This window comes from Camelus bactrianus, chromosome 27 (assembly GCF_048773025.1).
Source record: "Camelus bactrianus isolate YW-2024 breed Bactrian camel chromosome 27, ASM4877302v1, whole genome shotgun sequence".
Taxonomy (NCBI): domain Eukaryota; kingdom Metazoa; phylum Chordata; class Mammalia; order Artiodactyla; family Camelidae; genus Camelus; species Camelus bactrianus.
In genome coordinates this window covers 34006931-34025672 of record NC_133565.1, presented here as the reverse complement: position 1 = coordinate 34025672, position 18742 = coordinate 34006931, and the positions used below count along the sequence as shown (strand labels likewise).

Sequence of the window (18742 nt, the reverse complement as noted above, 5' to 3'; positions counted from 1 at the left end):
GATAGTAGTTTTTTTCTTTACTCAGTGAAAGAAAATGTATTCCTCATTCGTTTGTTTTTGCCTTTTAAAATCATACCAGCCTTCTTCTAGAATCACAGATTTTTCATCTTCCACAGAAGCCTTTTCTGTTGACATCAGTGACCCTTTGATCCCTCCCAGCCCCCCTCATTACTTGCTGTTGTCGTGGGTGCTTTTCTCAGTTGTATTCTGGTAAGAGAACGGAGATGGTGCTGCTGGTGGTGGTGATGTTTTGCGTCCAAAACAAAGCCATCCTGTGCATGGTAGGGTGTTTAGCACCATCACTGGCCCAAGAGATGCAGTTGTGACAACCAAGTGTTTCCAACTGCTGCCAGATGGCTCTTGGGGGACAAAATCATCCCCAGTTGAGAATCACTGTTTGAGAGCAGGGCTGTCCCATAGAAGTATGGTGCAAACCACATATATGATATGATAACTCACAGAGAAAAAAATGTGACAATGAGTGTGTATATGTCCACGAATGACTGAAAAATTGTGCAGAACACTGGAATTTGACACAACATTGTAAAATGATTATAAATCAATAAAAAATGTTAAAAAAACCCCACATATATGAAAAATTTTTGGCACAGGTGCACTACAGAATTCAATAACAGTTTGTGCAATGTACTGATTAAAGTGAAATGTAGTTCTACCAAAACAGTAAAGTTTGTGTTTAGTATTGCTTCAGCTTTTATGTTTAAATAAATAAATAAAATAACTTAGTTCCTCAGTCATTTTAGCCCCATTTCAAATGTGAGTTCAGCACAGTCCCAAGATACAAGATAAACATAAAAATCACTTTTATTTCTATATTCTAGCAATGAACATGTGAACACAAATTATAAATACAGTAGCGTTTGTAATTTGAAATATATAGGTGTAAATCTAATAAAGCTTGTTAAATTTATGTGGTAAAAACTATACAATGCGCATGAAAGAAATTGAAGAAGAGTTAAATAAGTGGAGAGACAGTGTGTGTCCCTGGATCGGAAGAATCGGCATAGTGCAAATGTCAGTTCTTTTCAAATCGATGTACAAGTTAACTCAATTCTTGTCAGAGTCCCAGCAAGATTTTTTTATAGATATATATATATAAGATTATTCTAAAATTTATGTGGAAAAGCAAAGGAACTGGAGTAGTTAAAACTTTTTTTTTTTAAGTGGCAACAGTCAGTTTACCTGATTTCAAGACTTACTGTGTAGCTACAGAAATCAGGACTGTCCGACGTTGCTGGTTAGACAGACACACGTATCGGTGGGATAGGATGGAGAATCCAGACATAGACCAGTACAAAATGCCCAACTAATTTTTGACAGAGATGCAGAAACTGTTCAATGGAGGAGAGATTGCCATTTCAACAAATGCTTCTGGAAGAATTGGACACTGATCCATACACAGAAAACTGAACATCAAATGAAGCCCCGCACCTTGTATAAAAACTTAACTGAAAATGGGTCATGGACCTAAATGTAAAATGCAAAATGAAATTTTAGAAAAGAAACATAAGAGGAGATCAGAATCGAGGCCTCGGCAATGAGTTCCTAGATTTGACATCAGAAGCACAATCTGTAAAAGGAAAAATTGAAAACTGGATTTCATCAAACTCAAAACTTGGGTTCTGTGAAAGCCCTTGTTGAGAGGATGAAAAGATAAGCTACAGAGTGGGGGAGAACGTTTGCAAACCACATCTCTAACAGAGGCCTAGTATCTAAAATCTGTAAAGATGTCTCAAAACTCAGTAGTTAAAAAAAGCATATAATTCATTCAGTTAGAACATGGGCAAAAGGCGTGATAGGTGTTTTCACCAAAAAAGATACACAGATGGCAGATAAGCACAAGAGAAGTTGTTTACCACTACTAGCCAGTAGGGAGCTGCACATTAAAACCATGGTGTATCACTGCATACCTATCAGCATAGCTAACATTTTTTTTAAAGTGTCCATTCCAAATGCTGTTAAGTATGTGGGGAAATGGGCTCCCTCCAACATTGCTGATAGGAATGTGAAATGGTACGGCCACTCTGAAAAACTGGCGGTTTCTGGAAAGAACGTATTGCAGCTGCCACGTGACCTAACATTTACATTGTTGGGCATTTATCCTGTAGAAATTAACTTGGGTCCTCACAGAAACCTTCACACGTATGTTCATAGCCACTTTATTCATAATAGCTCCAAACCCGAAACAGCCCAGATGTCCTTCACTGAATGAACGGTTAAGCAAACGATGTGTATCTATACTGTGGAGTTGCTGTTAAGCAATAAAGAGAATGAACTTGTGATACTTGGAACGACCCGGGCAAACCTCCAGAGAATTATGCTGAGTGAAAAAAAGCCAATCCCCAGAGGTTACATACTGTATGATTATTTATGTAACATTCTTCTTGAAATGACAGAATTAACTAAAATGGAGAATAGATTATTAGTGGTTGCCAGGGGCCAATAAGGAGCGGGGGAAGGAAGGGAGGTGGGTGTGGCTATAAAAGGGCAGTAACAAGGGACCCACTTGGTGACGGAAGTGTCAGTCTCCTGGTTGTAGTTTTACCAGATGTTGCTGTTGTGGGGAGCCAGGTATAGGATACCTGGAATCTCTGTATTTCTTAGAACTGCATGTGGATCTACAGTTACCTCAAAATAAAAAGTTTAAAGAAAAAAGCAAATGAGAGAAAAAGTTTTGTGCCAGAGAGTTTGTCAGACTTCGCTTACACCTACGCTGCTTTCCTCCTGTTTCGGAAGATGAGGTGTCTGAGAAGTCCTTTGGTGCCCTGGATGTAAGTAGTAATAACTCCATTCTCTCTAGTGCTTTTGTGCGTCCTCCAGTGTCTCCCTCTCCAGTGACCACTTCTCTTCTGCCCTTAAACAAGGCTTGCTTCTCTTACTTAAATAACAGCAGCACGCAAAGAGCTAAACAAGTCGTTTTCCTTTTGCGTTCTCCTTTACACTTCCTGCCCTAACCTTAAGGGTCGTCTTTGACGTGTGTTTCTTCCTCAGCTTCTCTGTCCCATCCATCACCTGACCTCCTAAATATCTCTGAAATCCACGTATACTGCTACCGCCTTATTCCAAGCCACTGACAGCTGTCACCGCCGTTACTGCAGAAGCCCCAACTCTTCTCCAACCCCGCGTGGACTCTGGCTTCATTTCAGAGACATCTTCATGCTCCTACGAGAGCAGCCTTTTCAGAGCTCAGCTCTCACCACATCATTGTCAACCCCCCACCTACTTTTTAAAATGATGGATTTCCCATTGTTTTTGAGTGAAGGACTCAAATTCTTAAAATGGCTTTCAAAGGCTTGCTGGCTCCATTCTCATCTTTTTCTTCCTTTTTTTCCTCCTACACCTGACCACACTTGTGAATTTCAGACCCCAGATGCCCTGTGATCCTTTATGCCACAGTTCCCTAGGCTTTCTGAAATCTTATGTTCTAGTCTTTCTTTCTGAAATCTTTTCCTCCCCCAGTATTACTTTGCTCCTGCTCGCTCTTCAGATAACTGCTCCAGGGTCACTTTTTTCAGGAAAATCTGTTTATTTCTGATTTCCTGGCAAGTTCTCTGGTATACCTTTTTGTAGAATTACCATCTTTCCCCTTGAGTTGCATGACAGCACTGGTTGATTTTCTTGCTCACTGCTGCATCCCAGCTGCAACCTGGCACATACAGGCACGCCAGTAGATATTTGTTACATGAATGAATAAATCCTTTTCCTTAACTTCGTCATCCAGCTCTTTTTGAGAGCGGCCGTTACTTTTTTGCCTTCTCTTCACCCCTGTTGTTGCTGCTGTAATTCATCTTTTCCTCTTTAATTCTGAACCATTACAGTAGCTTGATAATTTCCAGGCTTTTCTCTGTTCCTCTTGTTTCTTTACTGAATCTGCTCATGTTACTGATCTGCTTAAAAAAGCCTTTCCCTTTCGCTAAGGAAAACAGGTCTCCCTAGCGCCCTGAGCTCTCCTAGACCGACCCCTAGCTACTCAGGGACTCATTTTTACAGACACTCCTTGTGTCCCGCAACACTCAACTGAACTTGGGTCTGTTGACCATGAATACTTTTCCCCCAGTTGTTTCTGCTGCACGCGTCTGTGAACTTTGGAGTTCTCAAAGCCTGGTTGCCGTTTTACTCTGGGCCATCATATGTTATGTGAACAAGTTAAATGAATTCTGCCAAGCTAATGGGCAGTCTTCCTCCCAGGCTTCTTTTAAGGGACGTAAAGTCAGCTTCATTAAGAAAGACCAACTTCTACTGTACCTGTACTCACTTAAGGCAAATATGAGGCATAAATATCAAGAATATTTTTAGTATAGTTATGAGATATAAATTAACTGTATCTCATCTTCAAAGGTACCATACCAACTAGTGTTGGTGTCATATGTGTGTAGTGCTGATTGCCCTTTTGTGAACATTGTTTTCCATTTCTGAAACTTAGTGGTGATTTTGTCCAAGACTAAGTTTTTTATTTTAATTTTTGCAATTTTTTTCATACTTTGTGAGGCGCCCAAGCCCTGTCTTGGCCTCTGTTTATTTTATCCTGATCGTTCTTGCTTCTCTAATCCGTCACGTAAAGTTGAAATTTGAGGATATGGATACGATCGATATTTCACATTGAAAGGCCACTTGATAAAGTTTAGTCATGACACTGCTGTTTCTTAGAGAAGTCACAAAACCTGATTCTGGTTTTTCTTTCTTTGTCCAGAAACTTAATCTTGCTGATTGGATTCAGGAAGGCTAACAACCCAGCCTCAGAGTGAAATTTAAGCCAGGCCAGCACTTTACTTAGGATGAGACGTGTAGTACAGACTGAACGGTCATTTCCTCTGACTTCCCCCTGTCAGGAATTCTATATGAAAAGCCAAATTATAATCAGAACATTTTTTTTTCGAGCATAGATACAGACAGGAAACGTAACAATAGTGGGATTTGAGAGAAAAATCTGCCTATGGAAACCAGTTTAGATGTAGGACCTCAAAAATAAAACTGTTAACTCTTTGAACTCTGCAAATTAACAAACTTACTCAACTTACAAAAATTTGATTGGAATGTTGATTTGTGATTTCTTCCTTGCTGTTATAGGATCACTTTGCTTCCTCTTTAAATTTGGAGAGAATATTTAAAGAAGCAGCAGGGAGAGAGAGAGAGAGAGAGAGGGAGTCAGGGAAAGAGCAGATCAGATTTTCTTGCTTTCTGGTAGCTACTTTCCTTTCCAAAGGTAACTTCAAATAATGTAAAACACATCTTAATGTTTATATAGCAAAACTGCTTTATAAAAATATTTCACCTGTACAAAAAATGAAGTACTGTCTTTAGGTAGACTTAAGCCACTCTGCGGGGTTAGTAATGATCAGCATTCTTGTCGACAGTAGCATAGTGGTAGCTGGTTCCCGTCCAGCTGCCACCCCCAGGAAGTGGCTCTCCGGCATCTGTTCTCTCTCCTTCCCTCCCTCTTTTCCTTCCTTTCCTAGCCAAGCCACCATAGGAAACTTTCAGTAGGCACTGTGACCCCATGACTCCTGCTCTGACCTGACCTTTGCCCTCTCTGCTAGTCATCTCAGTGTGGCAGAGCTGTGGGGATGTGACTCTCAGATTGATTCCAGACTTCAAAATTACATAATTTGAAAAAAAAAAAAAAAAGATTGAGCAGAGTAGGGAGGCAGGGATGGACTGTGGGGAATGGAACTGGCACAAAACTAGTATCCCTTTGGAAATGATGAAGGTGTCAGAGGCAATTCATTGTAAAGGTTTCGATTGGCATTTGTGATATTTATGCATGTAAAATATGAGCAAAGCTAATTGGACTGAATTAAATTCTGGTGTTTTATGTTGGTCTCAGCCCACCTATAGCTACATACATAATACTGTCCAAGTGTTTTCTCTGTTTATGTGGAGATGTCCCCAGGTATTATCTTCCTTGTTCTGAAATGTATCCTTTTTTTAACGCAGCTCTGGAAGATTGGTGTTGCTGGCAGGCGGCAGCCTGGAGATCGGTGATGTCACCGAGGACGATGCTGGGACTTACTCTTGTATAGCTGATAATGGAAATGAGACAATTGAAGCTCAGGCAGAGCTTACGGTACAAGGTATGCAAGTATTTCTGGTATAAATTTAAAAACCGGTGTACTTGATGGGTTTGCTAATTGTTTAACATTCATGTGGAAGAGACAAGACAGCATAATAGTTTGAAACCTAAGCGTTAAACCAGACTACTTGGGCTCAGATTTACTTCTCTGAGTCTCATCTTGCTCATTTGTTAAGTGGAGATAACAAGGGTCCTGACCTCGCTGGAGTTGTTTTGAGGATTAAGAGTCAGTACTTGTAAAACTCCCAGAACAGTGACTAGAATACGGTAAGAGCTCAAAGTTAGTTACCGTTGTTATTATCTGTGGTAGTAAAGTGGGAAAGGGTGTGATCTGGGGCATGTGCAGGTTCCAGCTCACTTTTCTTGCCTCAGAGTGCTCTCTCACAAAGACTTCTCGTTCTCTGACCCCGAACCATATATCTCCTACGTGTTGGTGTTGACCCCTTTCGGGTGAATAGTTCACCCAGGAGAGAGTGCGCTGTGGCTCTCAGTCTAACATGGTCACCTGTTGATTTGATGATTTCTTTCTTTTCAACCAATGCTGATCATCGCAGCATCTCCCTTACAGCTTCTCTGATTCAGCAGTCGGAGGAAATGACCGTGGCATGTGCATGTCGTCTCTTCCTTATCCCCGTCCCCCTTGCCCTTCTTCCATATGGAAATATCCCCTCAAAGGAGCACTTGCTGTCTCTCCTGTGACTTGTCTGCACCCTCAATTATCTTTGTTTCAAATGAAAATCTTGTAAGACCTCCGTTACATTATTTTGAGGGAAATCCAACATTACTTGGTATATGGAGGTTGTACATTAGCTTGTGATGGTTGTGATCAGCTTGTCTCAAATTGTGCCGATAGAGTGCTTCCTAATCTGAAGTTTGGGATGCTTTTGTTTTTTACAGGAGTGTTTGTTTCTCTTGGTACATTTTGTGGGTTTCAGAGTGGGAAGTAGAGTGGCCACGTTCCTACTCTGATAGTCCCCATAAAAAGCTGGTGTAGATGTCAGGCAAAAAAGCAAAATGCGTCACTAGATATAAAGTGGGACATTAGGCATTAATAAGAGTTAATCTACCAGGACAATAGAACAGTTCTGAATGTGTGTGTACCTGTAACATAATCCCAAATATGAAAAGCAGAGACTGGGAGAACTGTAAGGAGGAGGAGACAAGACAAACCTACAGTCATGCTGATGGATTTTAACACACTCAGTAACAGATAGACTGTGTAGACCAAAGCAAACAAATGCACACAAAACCACAGATAGTTAAGAAGAACTGAACATACAACCAGCAGACTTGACCTCATTGACATTTGTAAAATACTGCACCAAACAAAGGGATAAACTCTGTTTTTTATAAGTGCCAATGAAACCATCACTAAAATATAGGGGATGCTTAGAGGAAATTCATAGCCTTAAGTACATGTCTTAGAAGAGAAGAAAGGCTGAAAACTCAGTCACTTAAATATCCATCTCAAAAAGTTAAAAAAGGAATAGCAGATTTAACCCAAAGAAAATAGAAGGAAAAGAGCAAAAATTAATGAAATAAAAACTAAACATTCAAAATAGAGTTTTATCAAGGCAAAGTTGGTTTTTTGTAAAGAAGAACATTGATAAACCCCTGACAAGACTTACATGTAACTTGACAAAGCTCTTTCTTTAGACCAAGAGTCAGTGAACTATATATAGTTCACGGACCAAATCTGCCTGCCAGCTCCTTGTTTTTTTCGTTTTTTTTTTTTTTTTTTTTTTTTTTACAACCTATGAACTAAAAATAGTTTATATAGTTTTAAGTGGTTTGAAAATACCAGAAGAATAATATTTAGTGACATAGAAAGATTTTATAAAATTCAGATTTTATTGTCAGTAAATAAAGTTTTATTGGCACACAGTGACCCTCATGTATGTATTGACTGTGGCTGATTTCACACTACAGCAGAGGAACTGAATAGTGTGATAGCGACCACGTGGCCCAGAAAGCCTAAAAGATTTACCATCTGGTCCTTTTCAGAAAAAGTTTGAATTCCTGATACAGACTCTGTAAAGAGTCTATAGGTGAATAAGGTCAAACAAAGATAGGTAAACCAGCAGAAAATGGGCAGGACTCGAACAGCCGCCTCACAGGTCTCCAGGTGGCTGTTAAACATTTGAAAAAGTGGTTGGTATTATTGGTTTTCAGAGGAATGTAAATGCCACAATGAGGTACCACTGTACTCTACCAGGTTGGCTAAAATTAAAGAAACAAACAGTACGAGGTGTCAGCTAGGACGAGGAACACTGGGGACTCTCACTGAGTGCTGGTAGGACTGTACGTTGATACAAGCATTTTCAAATACTGTTTGGCAGAATCTCCTAAATCTGCACACAGACCTATCTTCTGATACAGTGGTTGTATTTCTAGGAGTATACTCGTCAGAATGTGTGTGTGTGTGTGTACTTATATATGCATCAGAAACATGCACAGTAATGTTCTCACCAGCTTTATTCGCAGTAAATCACAACCGGAAACAGTTGAATGTATAAATAGTGTTCTAATCACGCAGAGGCATGTTATCAGCAATGAAGACGGACAGACCACTGCTCAACAACATGGATAAATCATTAAGCACCACTGAAAGAAAAAAGCCAGGCATGAAAGAACACAGACTGTTTGATTCCATTTTTATAACGTTCAAACATAAGCAAAACGAATCTGTGGTTATAGAAGTGAGGACAGTGGTCACTTTTGGACAAGGAGGGTGAGCGGCTACTGCACAGTGGGGTTTCTGGGCTGCTGATACTCCGTTTCTCAGTCTGGGTGGTCGTGACAATAATTCTAGCCATTGATGTTAACGTGTCACGTGAAGTCTTTCTTGCTGTTTACAGATAAGAAGTCATTATGTCCAAAACATTTTTGGAAATTTTTATTTTGAATCTTGTCCCACAACTGAAAGTATTTGTTTCTTTTCCTGGTGAGGAAATCAGTCTATGAGAAATGATCAGAGATTATATTTGTATAAATATTTATTTAGACAGTTATTTTTATATTTATAGTCATTCCTGTCTGATTGCTATTATTCTTTAAAAAGTTATACCTACAGGAAATACCATAGTGAGTGTTAATGCAGAAAGGGTTATAAGTTCATTCTTCATCTGTTAAATATTTCAAATTTATTGTTTTATCATTAGCTCCTGGGATTTCTACACATGCTGTGACGTGAATTAGCCCATTAGGTATTTCCTGTCATCTCAGATTGTTGATAACACTTAAAATGGGTCATGAGTTGTTTTTTTTTTAAAACAGGATTTTTTTTTTCCTTTTCTCTTAAAACATTCATAATGGTCTGTGATACACATTTTCTCTTCCTCCCCAAAAGAAGAAATTTTTCCATTTGTATTTTTGTGGGATAAATTGTAAATTGACTTTGTCAGTAGTCATAACAAACCCAGCACTGAAGTTTTCAGTTCCACCGTGTTTCTCTGAAGTGGTGCCCTGACGTCATTCTGCTTCTCCTCCTCGTCTCTCTCTGATCTCTGTCCACACTAAGACCCTCATCTCCCCCTTTCTCCCAGTCTTCGTGGTCTCACTTCCCTTTACTTCATGGTTAGTTACAGTCTTCTACTCTCATTTACTAGAACTGTCAGTTCTCTTGGCTTAGATAAAAGCATACCCTTAAGGCACATGTACACGAAACACATCCTTCACGTGTGGGAGGTCCCCCAGGGAAGCAGTAAAAAGCACGCCCGGGTTCCAGTCTGAACTGCTGTTACTTACTCAGCTGTGTGGATTTGGCCAAGTTGTTTAACTTACCTGCATCTTAGTTTCTTCAACCAGTTAAATGGGTTGTTATAAGGGTTACTTAAACTTCCGGCACTTTTCCACCTGGACCTGGGATAGAAATGAAATCATCTTTACCAAACTGCCTTTAGTGTCCTGAACATACTGTGCAATTTGATGGCTCTGTTTGCCTGTATCCTCGCACCCCTCCTCACATTTCCAGATAGTCTCAAAGAATAGTTCCCCGACCCTTCTTTGAAGCTTTCTACTGTTTCCCAGTTCCGATTATAACAATAACCAACATTTTACTGGTCTTTTTGTCCAAGAGATTTCTTAGGTTGAGATCATGTCAGTGGTTTTCAGACTTTGGAAAGGGGCCGGGCAGGGAACTAAGGTTAAATCTCACGAGGAACTAACTCTTGTGGAAGCTGGGCAGGGTAGGGGTGGAGATTCTACACCCTGTCCCCTCCATTCCTTGCTTAGATTTTTCTCTTGTCCATGATTACAAATACAGAGTTTCAGTGACTATCTTAAAAGTAGTATCAAAGGTATTTTTAAGCAGTGCTTTTTCACTGTCTCCTGTAAATTAGGCAGAAGGCAGAATCCAGTGTCACAGGAGATACAACCAAACAGGGTACGGTCCTCATCCTCAGGGGTGCAGTAGGCAACACAGAGAAGCGATTGAGCACTTCCAGCCCCGGATGACAGAAGCTGCAGTACTGTGTGTCAGCTGTGCCTTCGAGGCCCAGTCTTGTCCAGTGATGGTTGTTCAGAAAGTGGAGGGAGATAAATAATACTTGATGTTTTTAACGGATAGATTTATTCCTTGAATTCTCGATATCACATTGCGAGTCAGAAAAGGATCATGAATCCATACTTTTTAGAAAGAATTGTCCTTTGCCATTTGTGACAACATGGATGGACCTCGAGGGCATTATATAAATGAAATGCGTTAGAGAAAGCCAAATACCATATGATCTCTCTGATACATGGAATCTTAAAACCACCACCACCACCAACAAAACGAGCTTATAGATACAGAAAACAGAAAAATAGATTGGTCGTCAGGGTGGAGGGTGGCTGAAATGAGTGAAGGAGGCCAGAAGATACAGGCTTCCAGCTATAAGATAAATAAACCCTGGGGATGTAATGTATAGTAAACAATATTGTATATTTGAAAGATGCTGAGAGAGTGACTCTTAAAAGTTCTCATCACAAGAAGAAAATTTGTAACTACGTTGCTTGATGTTAACTAGACTTACTGTGGTGCTCATTTTGCAATATTACATGCATTGAATCGTTACATTACATTGTATACCTGAAAGATGTATAATGTTATATGTCAGTTATTTTGCAGTAAGAATTTTTATTTAAGAAAGGAATATTTATGTGACGGTTAAAATTCTATAGTGATCACACCAGCCAAAATAGTTTTCCTCTATAGCCTTGGAGGAAAGTTTACACGGACAGAATTAGGCTTGTGAACTTTGAAATACTGAGAAATGACAAGGGTCAGTTGGGTGTTCTGTGTCATTGTCAGAAACCAGATCATTTGGCAAAATGCTGATCTTCGCCATCCATTTCAATTTCCATCTCACATGGTATTACTCTTTTTTCTCAGCTGTTTTTCAAATGGTGGTACTTTTCTTTTAAAACCCTTAATCATAGTAATTTTCAACTAATAAGAATAATGGGGTAAAGAATATTTTTTACCTAAGGAAAAAATCTTTTCAGTTTTTTTCAGTATTTTTGAGTTGGGGAAATTTCATAATAAAACATTGAAAGAATTTTACAGCAGACACCCACCAACTAGAGTCTACAATTGACATTTTATTGTAATTGCTGTGTCACATCTATCACTTGATCTGTTCATCTTAATTTTTTGATACATTTCAAAGTAAGTGGCAGACATCCCCACGTGCTTCAGTATTCACATCATTAGCTAGAGAGTAATATTTTAATTATGGGTTTTTTGTTTTTGTTTTGAGGTAAGATTTATATACAGTGAAACACACAAATCTTAAGTGTGATGTTAATATATTCCAGCAAATATGCATTACTGTACAGCCAAAACCCCTATCAAGAGATAGCGTATTACTGCCACTGAGAAAGCTCCCTTCCCAGGAAATCCTCTCCTTACCTCCCCAGAGCTGCCTGCTCTTTTGTTTTTTAACCAGTGTCTTAGTTTTGCCTCTTCTAAAGCGTTATATAAATGTAATCATGTTGTCTATACTTGTTTATGTAAGGCTTCTTTCGCAAAGCATAACATTTTAAATTCATTCATGGTGTTGCATATATTAGCAGTTGGTTCCTTTCTGTTGCCGAGTAGTACTTCTGAGTATTATGTTGCTGAGCAGTATTTCTGAGTATTATGCCAGACCTTTTCCCAAAATGGTTGTACCAGTCTGCATTCCGGCCAGCCATGTGTGTGAGTTCTCTTTGCTCCGTTCTCTGGCCAGCGTTTGGTGTGGTCCGTCTTTTTAATTACAGTCGTCCTGGCTAGTGTGTAATGGTACCTCTCTGTAGTTTTAATTTGTATTTCTCTCGAGACTAATGATGTTGAATACTTGACCATCTGCTTATTGGTCATTCCTGCATCTTCCTTTCTGAGGCGTTTTCTAGATGTTCTAAACAAGGTTGGTTTCCTGTGTAGATGATACACATGTTTGTCCATCTTATTAAAAAGATTCTTACAGTGTTGTGTTAGGGAATTGTCTGTTTATTGGTACTTGAAAGAAATGGACAATAGAAAATTTAAAATACTGATTTAATTTCAGGCCTTTGCTTTAGGTGATTTCTACTTCTATTATTTTTGAATTTGAAAATTTTCTCAGTATAGCTATTTGAATTTGTTTTGAAGAAGCAAAGGAATAATACCAAATTTGCTATGAAATGTCAGTAATTTACAAATTGATCCCAGATATGTTTGCCTCTGTATATGGTTCTTGGGTAGTAGCTGTGCCTGGAACAAATAGTTAAATTTGCCTAGTATATTAGTCTTCATCAAATTACAAGTTTTTTAAAAAAAAATCTGATTACAAAATCTAATCACTGCATTATCAGTGGTAAAACACCTTTTCTTCAAAACCTTGGGGGACCTTGGCTTTCCATACCTCTAAGTAAATTATTTGTAAGCATTGGCCCTGAGTTCCAGGTCAAAGAGAACCACAGAATTTAGACCATACCACACTAATGTGTTAAAGTGAGGAAATAATATGTGAGCCAGAGGTGTTGTTCTCAGCTCTTTTTAGTGGGAGCATAATGGTTGGTTTTCAGTGATTGTATAACAGAATTATACTTTACATATATATGCTTTACATTTTGAGACTTGAAAGAGATTTAATTAAGTACGTGTTACAATACCTAATTCGTAGCTGATAAGCAACAGAATTTAGTTCCCTTTTCTCTGGTGAAACCCTTTAGAGATGTTGTTACTAGTCTTCTGATTGATAAAGCTTCTGAAAGTCCCCAAAGTATGTTTTCCTCTTAAACCTTTTTCTTGGGATGCTGCAAATGGTTGCTGCTGCATTTTAAAAAATTGAAACAGTTAGGACAGTGGAATTATGAGCCCTTTTGATTTGCCAAGAAATTTTATTATAGTAGGAATGTCATCAAGCAACTTTTATTCACAAAGTATAATGTATATTATATCACATGTATGTTATATGGATCTACCTGGCAAGTTCTTTAAGTGTCTTTTGCATTATCAAAGATGTTTTCACATACATATTTCTTATATCCTTTTAAGGAAAGGTAACCTCCCTAAGATCACAGAACACATTTGAGGGCAGAGTCCAGAACTTTCGACTCCTAGTCTGGTTCTCTTTATTTAGTGTATACCACCTCATCAGGGTCTTTATTCTCTCCCAATGGCTTTTAAACATTTTTACTACTACACATAGTAAGAAATACACTTAACGCTACAATCTAACATACACATATGTGTCTGTCTCTGAAACAAGTTTTACAAAGTAATATCTATCCATACTATGTGAGATGCACTGTTTTTTTAATCTACTCCATCCTGTCTTCCTGTTCCATATTTTAAAACATTGATTTCATGAAATACTGATAGGTCACTTGACAAAGGTGTGGAAGTGGTCCTCTCTGATTGGGAAGAGTATTTAATCACTGACATTGTTGAGAATTGCTGACATGGACTGATGAAAAAAGCAGACCAGTTTTAATTATTGTTTTTACCGTCTATAGACAATGTACTTCTTCAGTGCCTGCAGAAAAATTGACTGTGCCCACTGGCCTGCCCCAGGTACACCAGTGGGCTAGCAGTTTGAAAACATATATTCTGCTTTGTATTGAACTGCTGGGGCTTGAACTGAGCAGCAAATTCAAAGATTTCCTGAACTTACTCTAAGAGCGAGAATGTTCATTTTCAGCTGCTGTGTGGAATTTTCAAACATAATTTAAACTTTAATTTGCATTTGGAGAAAGTATACAAAGATTTTTTTCTGCTAGGCCAATTTGGAGAATTTTCATGGTAAGGAGTGAAAAATAAATGTGGCAGTAACAGTATGATAAATAAAGAACGTGTTTAAGAACGAGCTTTTCATCTTTGGAGATGAGGAATTAGTTCAGAAGAAGCTTAATGATCATTTACTGGTTTGGACTGGATTATTATTCAGGGAACGACATCCAACTGATACTACAGAAATAATTCTATCATTTTTTTAGATTACAAGAATAATTGGTATTTTATAGTTCCCTCCACAAAAGCAAAAGAAATCTGGAAAGAAAAATTACTCACCTAAAATCCCGTTACCCACAAATAACATTGCTGTTAACCTTTCAGTTTATATATTTCCAGTGGTTTCATGAGAAAATACATGTTTTTTAAAAATTGAGATAATACTCATGTGTTTTTTTTTTTTTTCTGTGTCTTTTGGGTATCATGGGCTCGTCTTTCTGTGTCAGGATGTGCAAATCTGTATTATATGTAGTGGAATTACAATAGAGCCAGCAGAATTTTCCTTAAGGACCAGATAGACACTGTTTTAGTTTTGTGCACCTTGCGGCCTGTGTCACAGCTGCTCGGTTCTGGCATTGCCGCAGAAAGGCAGCTTATAAGCTGTACCTAACCTGATGAGCATGACTGTGTTCCAACATGACTTTATTTGTAAAAAAAAAAAAAAGACCCATAATTTGTTGACCCCTGCTGTGTAATATTCCAGTGTTTCCATTTGTCTGTCCAGGCCCCTAGCAACCATTTCGGTGGTTTCTAGTGTTTTACTGCCGTAACTGACACCTTTAAGAACCTCTTTATACATTTGTACGGTTTAACGTTTAGTTACCTTTTTATGATAATTCCTAGCATTACTGCTGTCAGGTCAAAGGTATTCATGTTTTAAATAGTGATGTATCTTGCCAGCTTGCCCTCCAGACAGGTGGTATCGCTTTAGTTACTCCTCAGTATGAGTGGGAATATGCTGGTTCTCCCATAGCTTCCCCCACGTCGCTGTCATCAAGCTGTTTAGTCTGTGCCAGTGGGATGGGGGAAAGACATTTTGCTTTTTAATTCACAGGAGGTTTGCCATCTTTTTAGATTTTTATTGCCTTACTTTTATTTTCTTTGTTCTTGTTGGACAATTTTTTTTTAATAATGAAAGTTTTTAAAATTTTTATTTTGAAATACAGATTCACAGGAAGCTACAAAATAGTGCATAGTTTTTGAGTTGTCTTTTATTGACTTGTAGAACTTTTTATGTATTCTGAATATTCTTTGACATATGAATTGCAAATAATTCAGATATTTCACCTGTGTCATTTAGCAGCTTTATTGAGGTAATAGTTGATACAATACAGTGCACTGCACATATGTAAAGTGTGCAGTTGGGTAAATTTTATGTTTACCCACAGTCGAGATATTTAACGTATTCGTCATTCCCCAGAGTTTTCCAGTGCCTCCTGGTGTCCCTCCCACCTGCCCTTCACGCCCCTTGTCTCCACGGAGCCACATCGGCCTCTGTCACTGTCATTACTCGGCATTTTCTAGAGATTTACATGCATGGGATTGCACAAGCGTGTGCTGTTTTTTTGTCTTGCTTTATTCAACATGCTTATTTTGAGATTCAGCCATGCTGTTGCATGAATCGGTAGTTCATTCCTTTTCTGCTGAGTAGTGGTCGACTGTTTAAATGTGCCACAGCTGTTTATTCCCCTCTGATGGACATTTGGGTTGTTTCCAAATTTTGGCAACTTAAAGCTGCTGTGAACATTCCTGTAATTTATCTCTTAATTTTAAGGCATATTTTATCATATAGAAAACAGTTAACTACGTTGGGATTTTTCCTTTTGAAAGTGGATCTTGCTTAGTTAGGCTGCACACCTTCCCCTCCCTCCAGTTAAAAAATTCCTTCCCATTTTCTTCTAATACTTTTGTAGTTTATTTTTACTTCTTGGTCTATCTGAAGGCTTTTTGTGTGTGTGTCTGTGAGTGGGGAGTAATTAGGTTTACTTATTTACTTTTTTTTAGAGGAGGTACTGGGGATTGAACCCAGGACCTCGTCATGCATGCTAAGCATGAGCTCTGCCACTTTGAGCTATACCCTCCCCCTCATCTGAAGTTTTTTAAATATATCATAAGTAGAGATCAAACTTTATATTTTCCCAAATGGATTGTTGCCCCAATACTATTCTTGCCCCCCAGTGATTTAAAATATCACCCCTATATAATCCCATTTTCCAAAATTACATGGTTCTTATTTCTAGACTCTGTTTTGTTGATCAGTGTGTCTGTTCTATATCAGTACTGTCTGAGTTGTAGTTTTGATATTTAGTTAAGAGCCCTTCGTTCTTTTCAAAAAGATTTTTTTTCACATTTTTAGAATTTTTCAATGAAATATAGTTGATTTATAGTATTCTGTTAATTTCAGGTGTACAACAGAGTGACTCAGTTAAACATAGTTTTTCAGATTATTTTCCACTGTAGGTTATTAGATGATGTTGAATATAGTTCTCTGTGCTCTACAGTAGATCCTTGTTGCTTACCTGTTTTATGTATAGGAGTTTGTATCTGTTAATCCCATACTCCTGATTTATCCCTACCCCACTCCCTTTCCCCTTTGGTAACCAAAGGATTGTTTTCTGTGTCTGTGAGTCTGTTTCTGTTTTATATATAGATTCTCACGTTTTTTAATAGATAGAATTAAGAACAAGCTGTGGAATCAGCTTGTCAGATTTTCTTAAAATTTTTCTTGGGATATCAAATGGTATTTCATTGAATTTATAGATTAACATCAAAAGAATTATAATTAACCCTTTTACAAAACTACATCTGCCCCACCTACCAGGTGAATGTATGCCTCTCCACTTTTATTACTTTAATTTAAACATTTTTAATAGGTAATATATGCAGAAGATTTTTAAAAAGGATATATAATGAAATATTACCGTGTCTGAGCCTCCCTCCACAGAAGCAGCCACTACCGTTAATTTCTTTAGATCCTTCTAGAGCTGTTCTATGCCTAGTCAAACAAAAATGTGTGCAAATGTAGCATTAGATGTAACAGGCAGTCAGAGATTATTCTCATCAGGAGCAGATCCAGCTTTTGTGGATCCTAGAGTGAAAATTATTTTGGAATCCGTGTACGAAAATGAATAGAGCAGTTATTTACAATGAGGGAAAAAAGCACAACAAATTAGTTTTTTAAAAGCTGATAAACACTACAAACAATACAAAAATCCAGAAAAAATAACATTTATTTTTGACTGTCTCATACACTTATGTAGTATTTGTTTTGGCTGCATTTTATTTGATTGTCTCCTCCTATGACAATTATTTTTTTTAAGTCATTTTCTGTAAGAATAGAAAGTTAATTTGGTCTTTTTGCTCCAGGTTATGGACCAACCTGCTGCTGTCACAAAAGAGGTGGCCACTATATACTGATATGTAAAATTAGTAAAAGAGAAACACAGGGTACAGAAGAGTGTTTATTGGCTGATCCATTTTGTATTTTTAAAATGTGTATAACGTGTTTGAAATACATAGGAAAAAGTTTGGAAGGCTCACACATGAAAAACATTAATAGTGTTTATCTCTGGGGAGTATAGTGATATTGTATGAACTTGGTAAAGGTGAGGATTTTATGTTTCCTGTATTTTTACACCTTTTTACTGAATACTTACTCCGTTTTTAAACTTTGAAAATGATAGAAAAATGGAGAAAAGAAAGCAAAAGATAACAGAACGAACTGAAAGAATACGAGGGAGGAGTAAGGAGCAGATAAATCCACAGTATCTAGTCGTCAATACAAATTTTTTAAATAGGTGATCTATGAACACGGTGAAAAATCAAATGGTTCAAAAGCATATGTGGTACAGTGCAGTACCACCTCACACCCACTAGGGTGTCTGCCATCAGAAAACCAGGAAATATAAGTGTTCCTGAGGATGTGGAGACAATGGAGCCCTTGTGTAATGTTGGTGGGAATCTGTAGCCACTGTAGAAACCAGTACGGTGGTTCCTCAGTAACGTAAAAATAGAAATTACCATGTGCTCCAGCAGTTCTAGAGAACTGAAAGAAGGATCTCTGGGGATAATTGTACACTCATACTCAAGTTTTACAAGGTGAAAAGAGTTCTGGAGGTGGATTGTGATGGTAGTTGCCCCAAAATATAAATGTACTAATACCACTGAACTGTGCACTTAAAAGTGGTCGGGATAGTCCATTTTGTCTTACGTTTGTTCTACCACAGTTTTTTAAATTGAAGGAAAAAGTGTGTGGTAACAAGTCACTCCTTTTGTTTGACAGCTTCCCAGTTATCCTCCTGTGAGATAACACTGGACCGATGTCCAGTGTTCTGTATTTCTTTCTCTGCATCACTAGTTAGTTATGTCTCTCCCTTTTGAATTCACATCCGTGTAACACTTTTTCTTCTTCTCTTAAAACG

The 18742-nt window shown here is 38.1% G+C and overlaps 1 protein-coding gene across 9 annotated transcripts in view; it reads left to right on the top strand.

The window, feature by feature from the left end:
- NEO1 (neogenin 1) overlaps window positions 1-18742 on the top strand; it is a 159191-nt gene that overhangs the window by 54598 nt on the left and 85851 nt on the right. For all 9 annotated transcript variants that reach the window (XM_074354200.1, XM_074354199.1, XM_074354202.1 and 6 more), the window contains exon 5: window positions 5953-6089. In XM_074354200.1, coding sequence (XP_074210301.1) covers window positions 5953-6089 — 137 coding nt within the window. The remainder of the gene's footprint in view (window positions 1-5952; window positions 6090-18742) is intronic.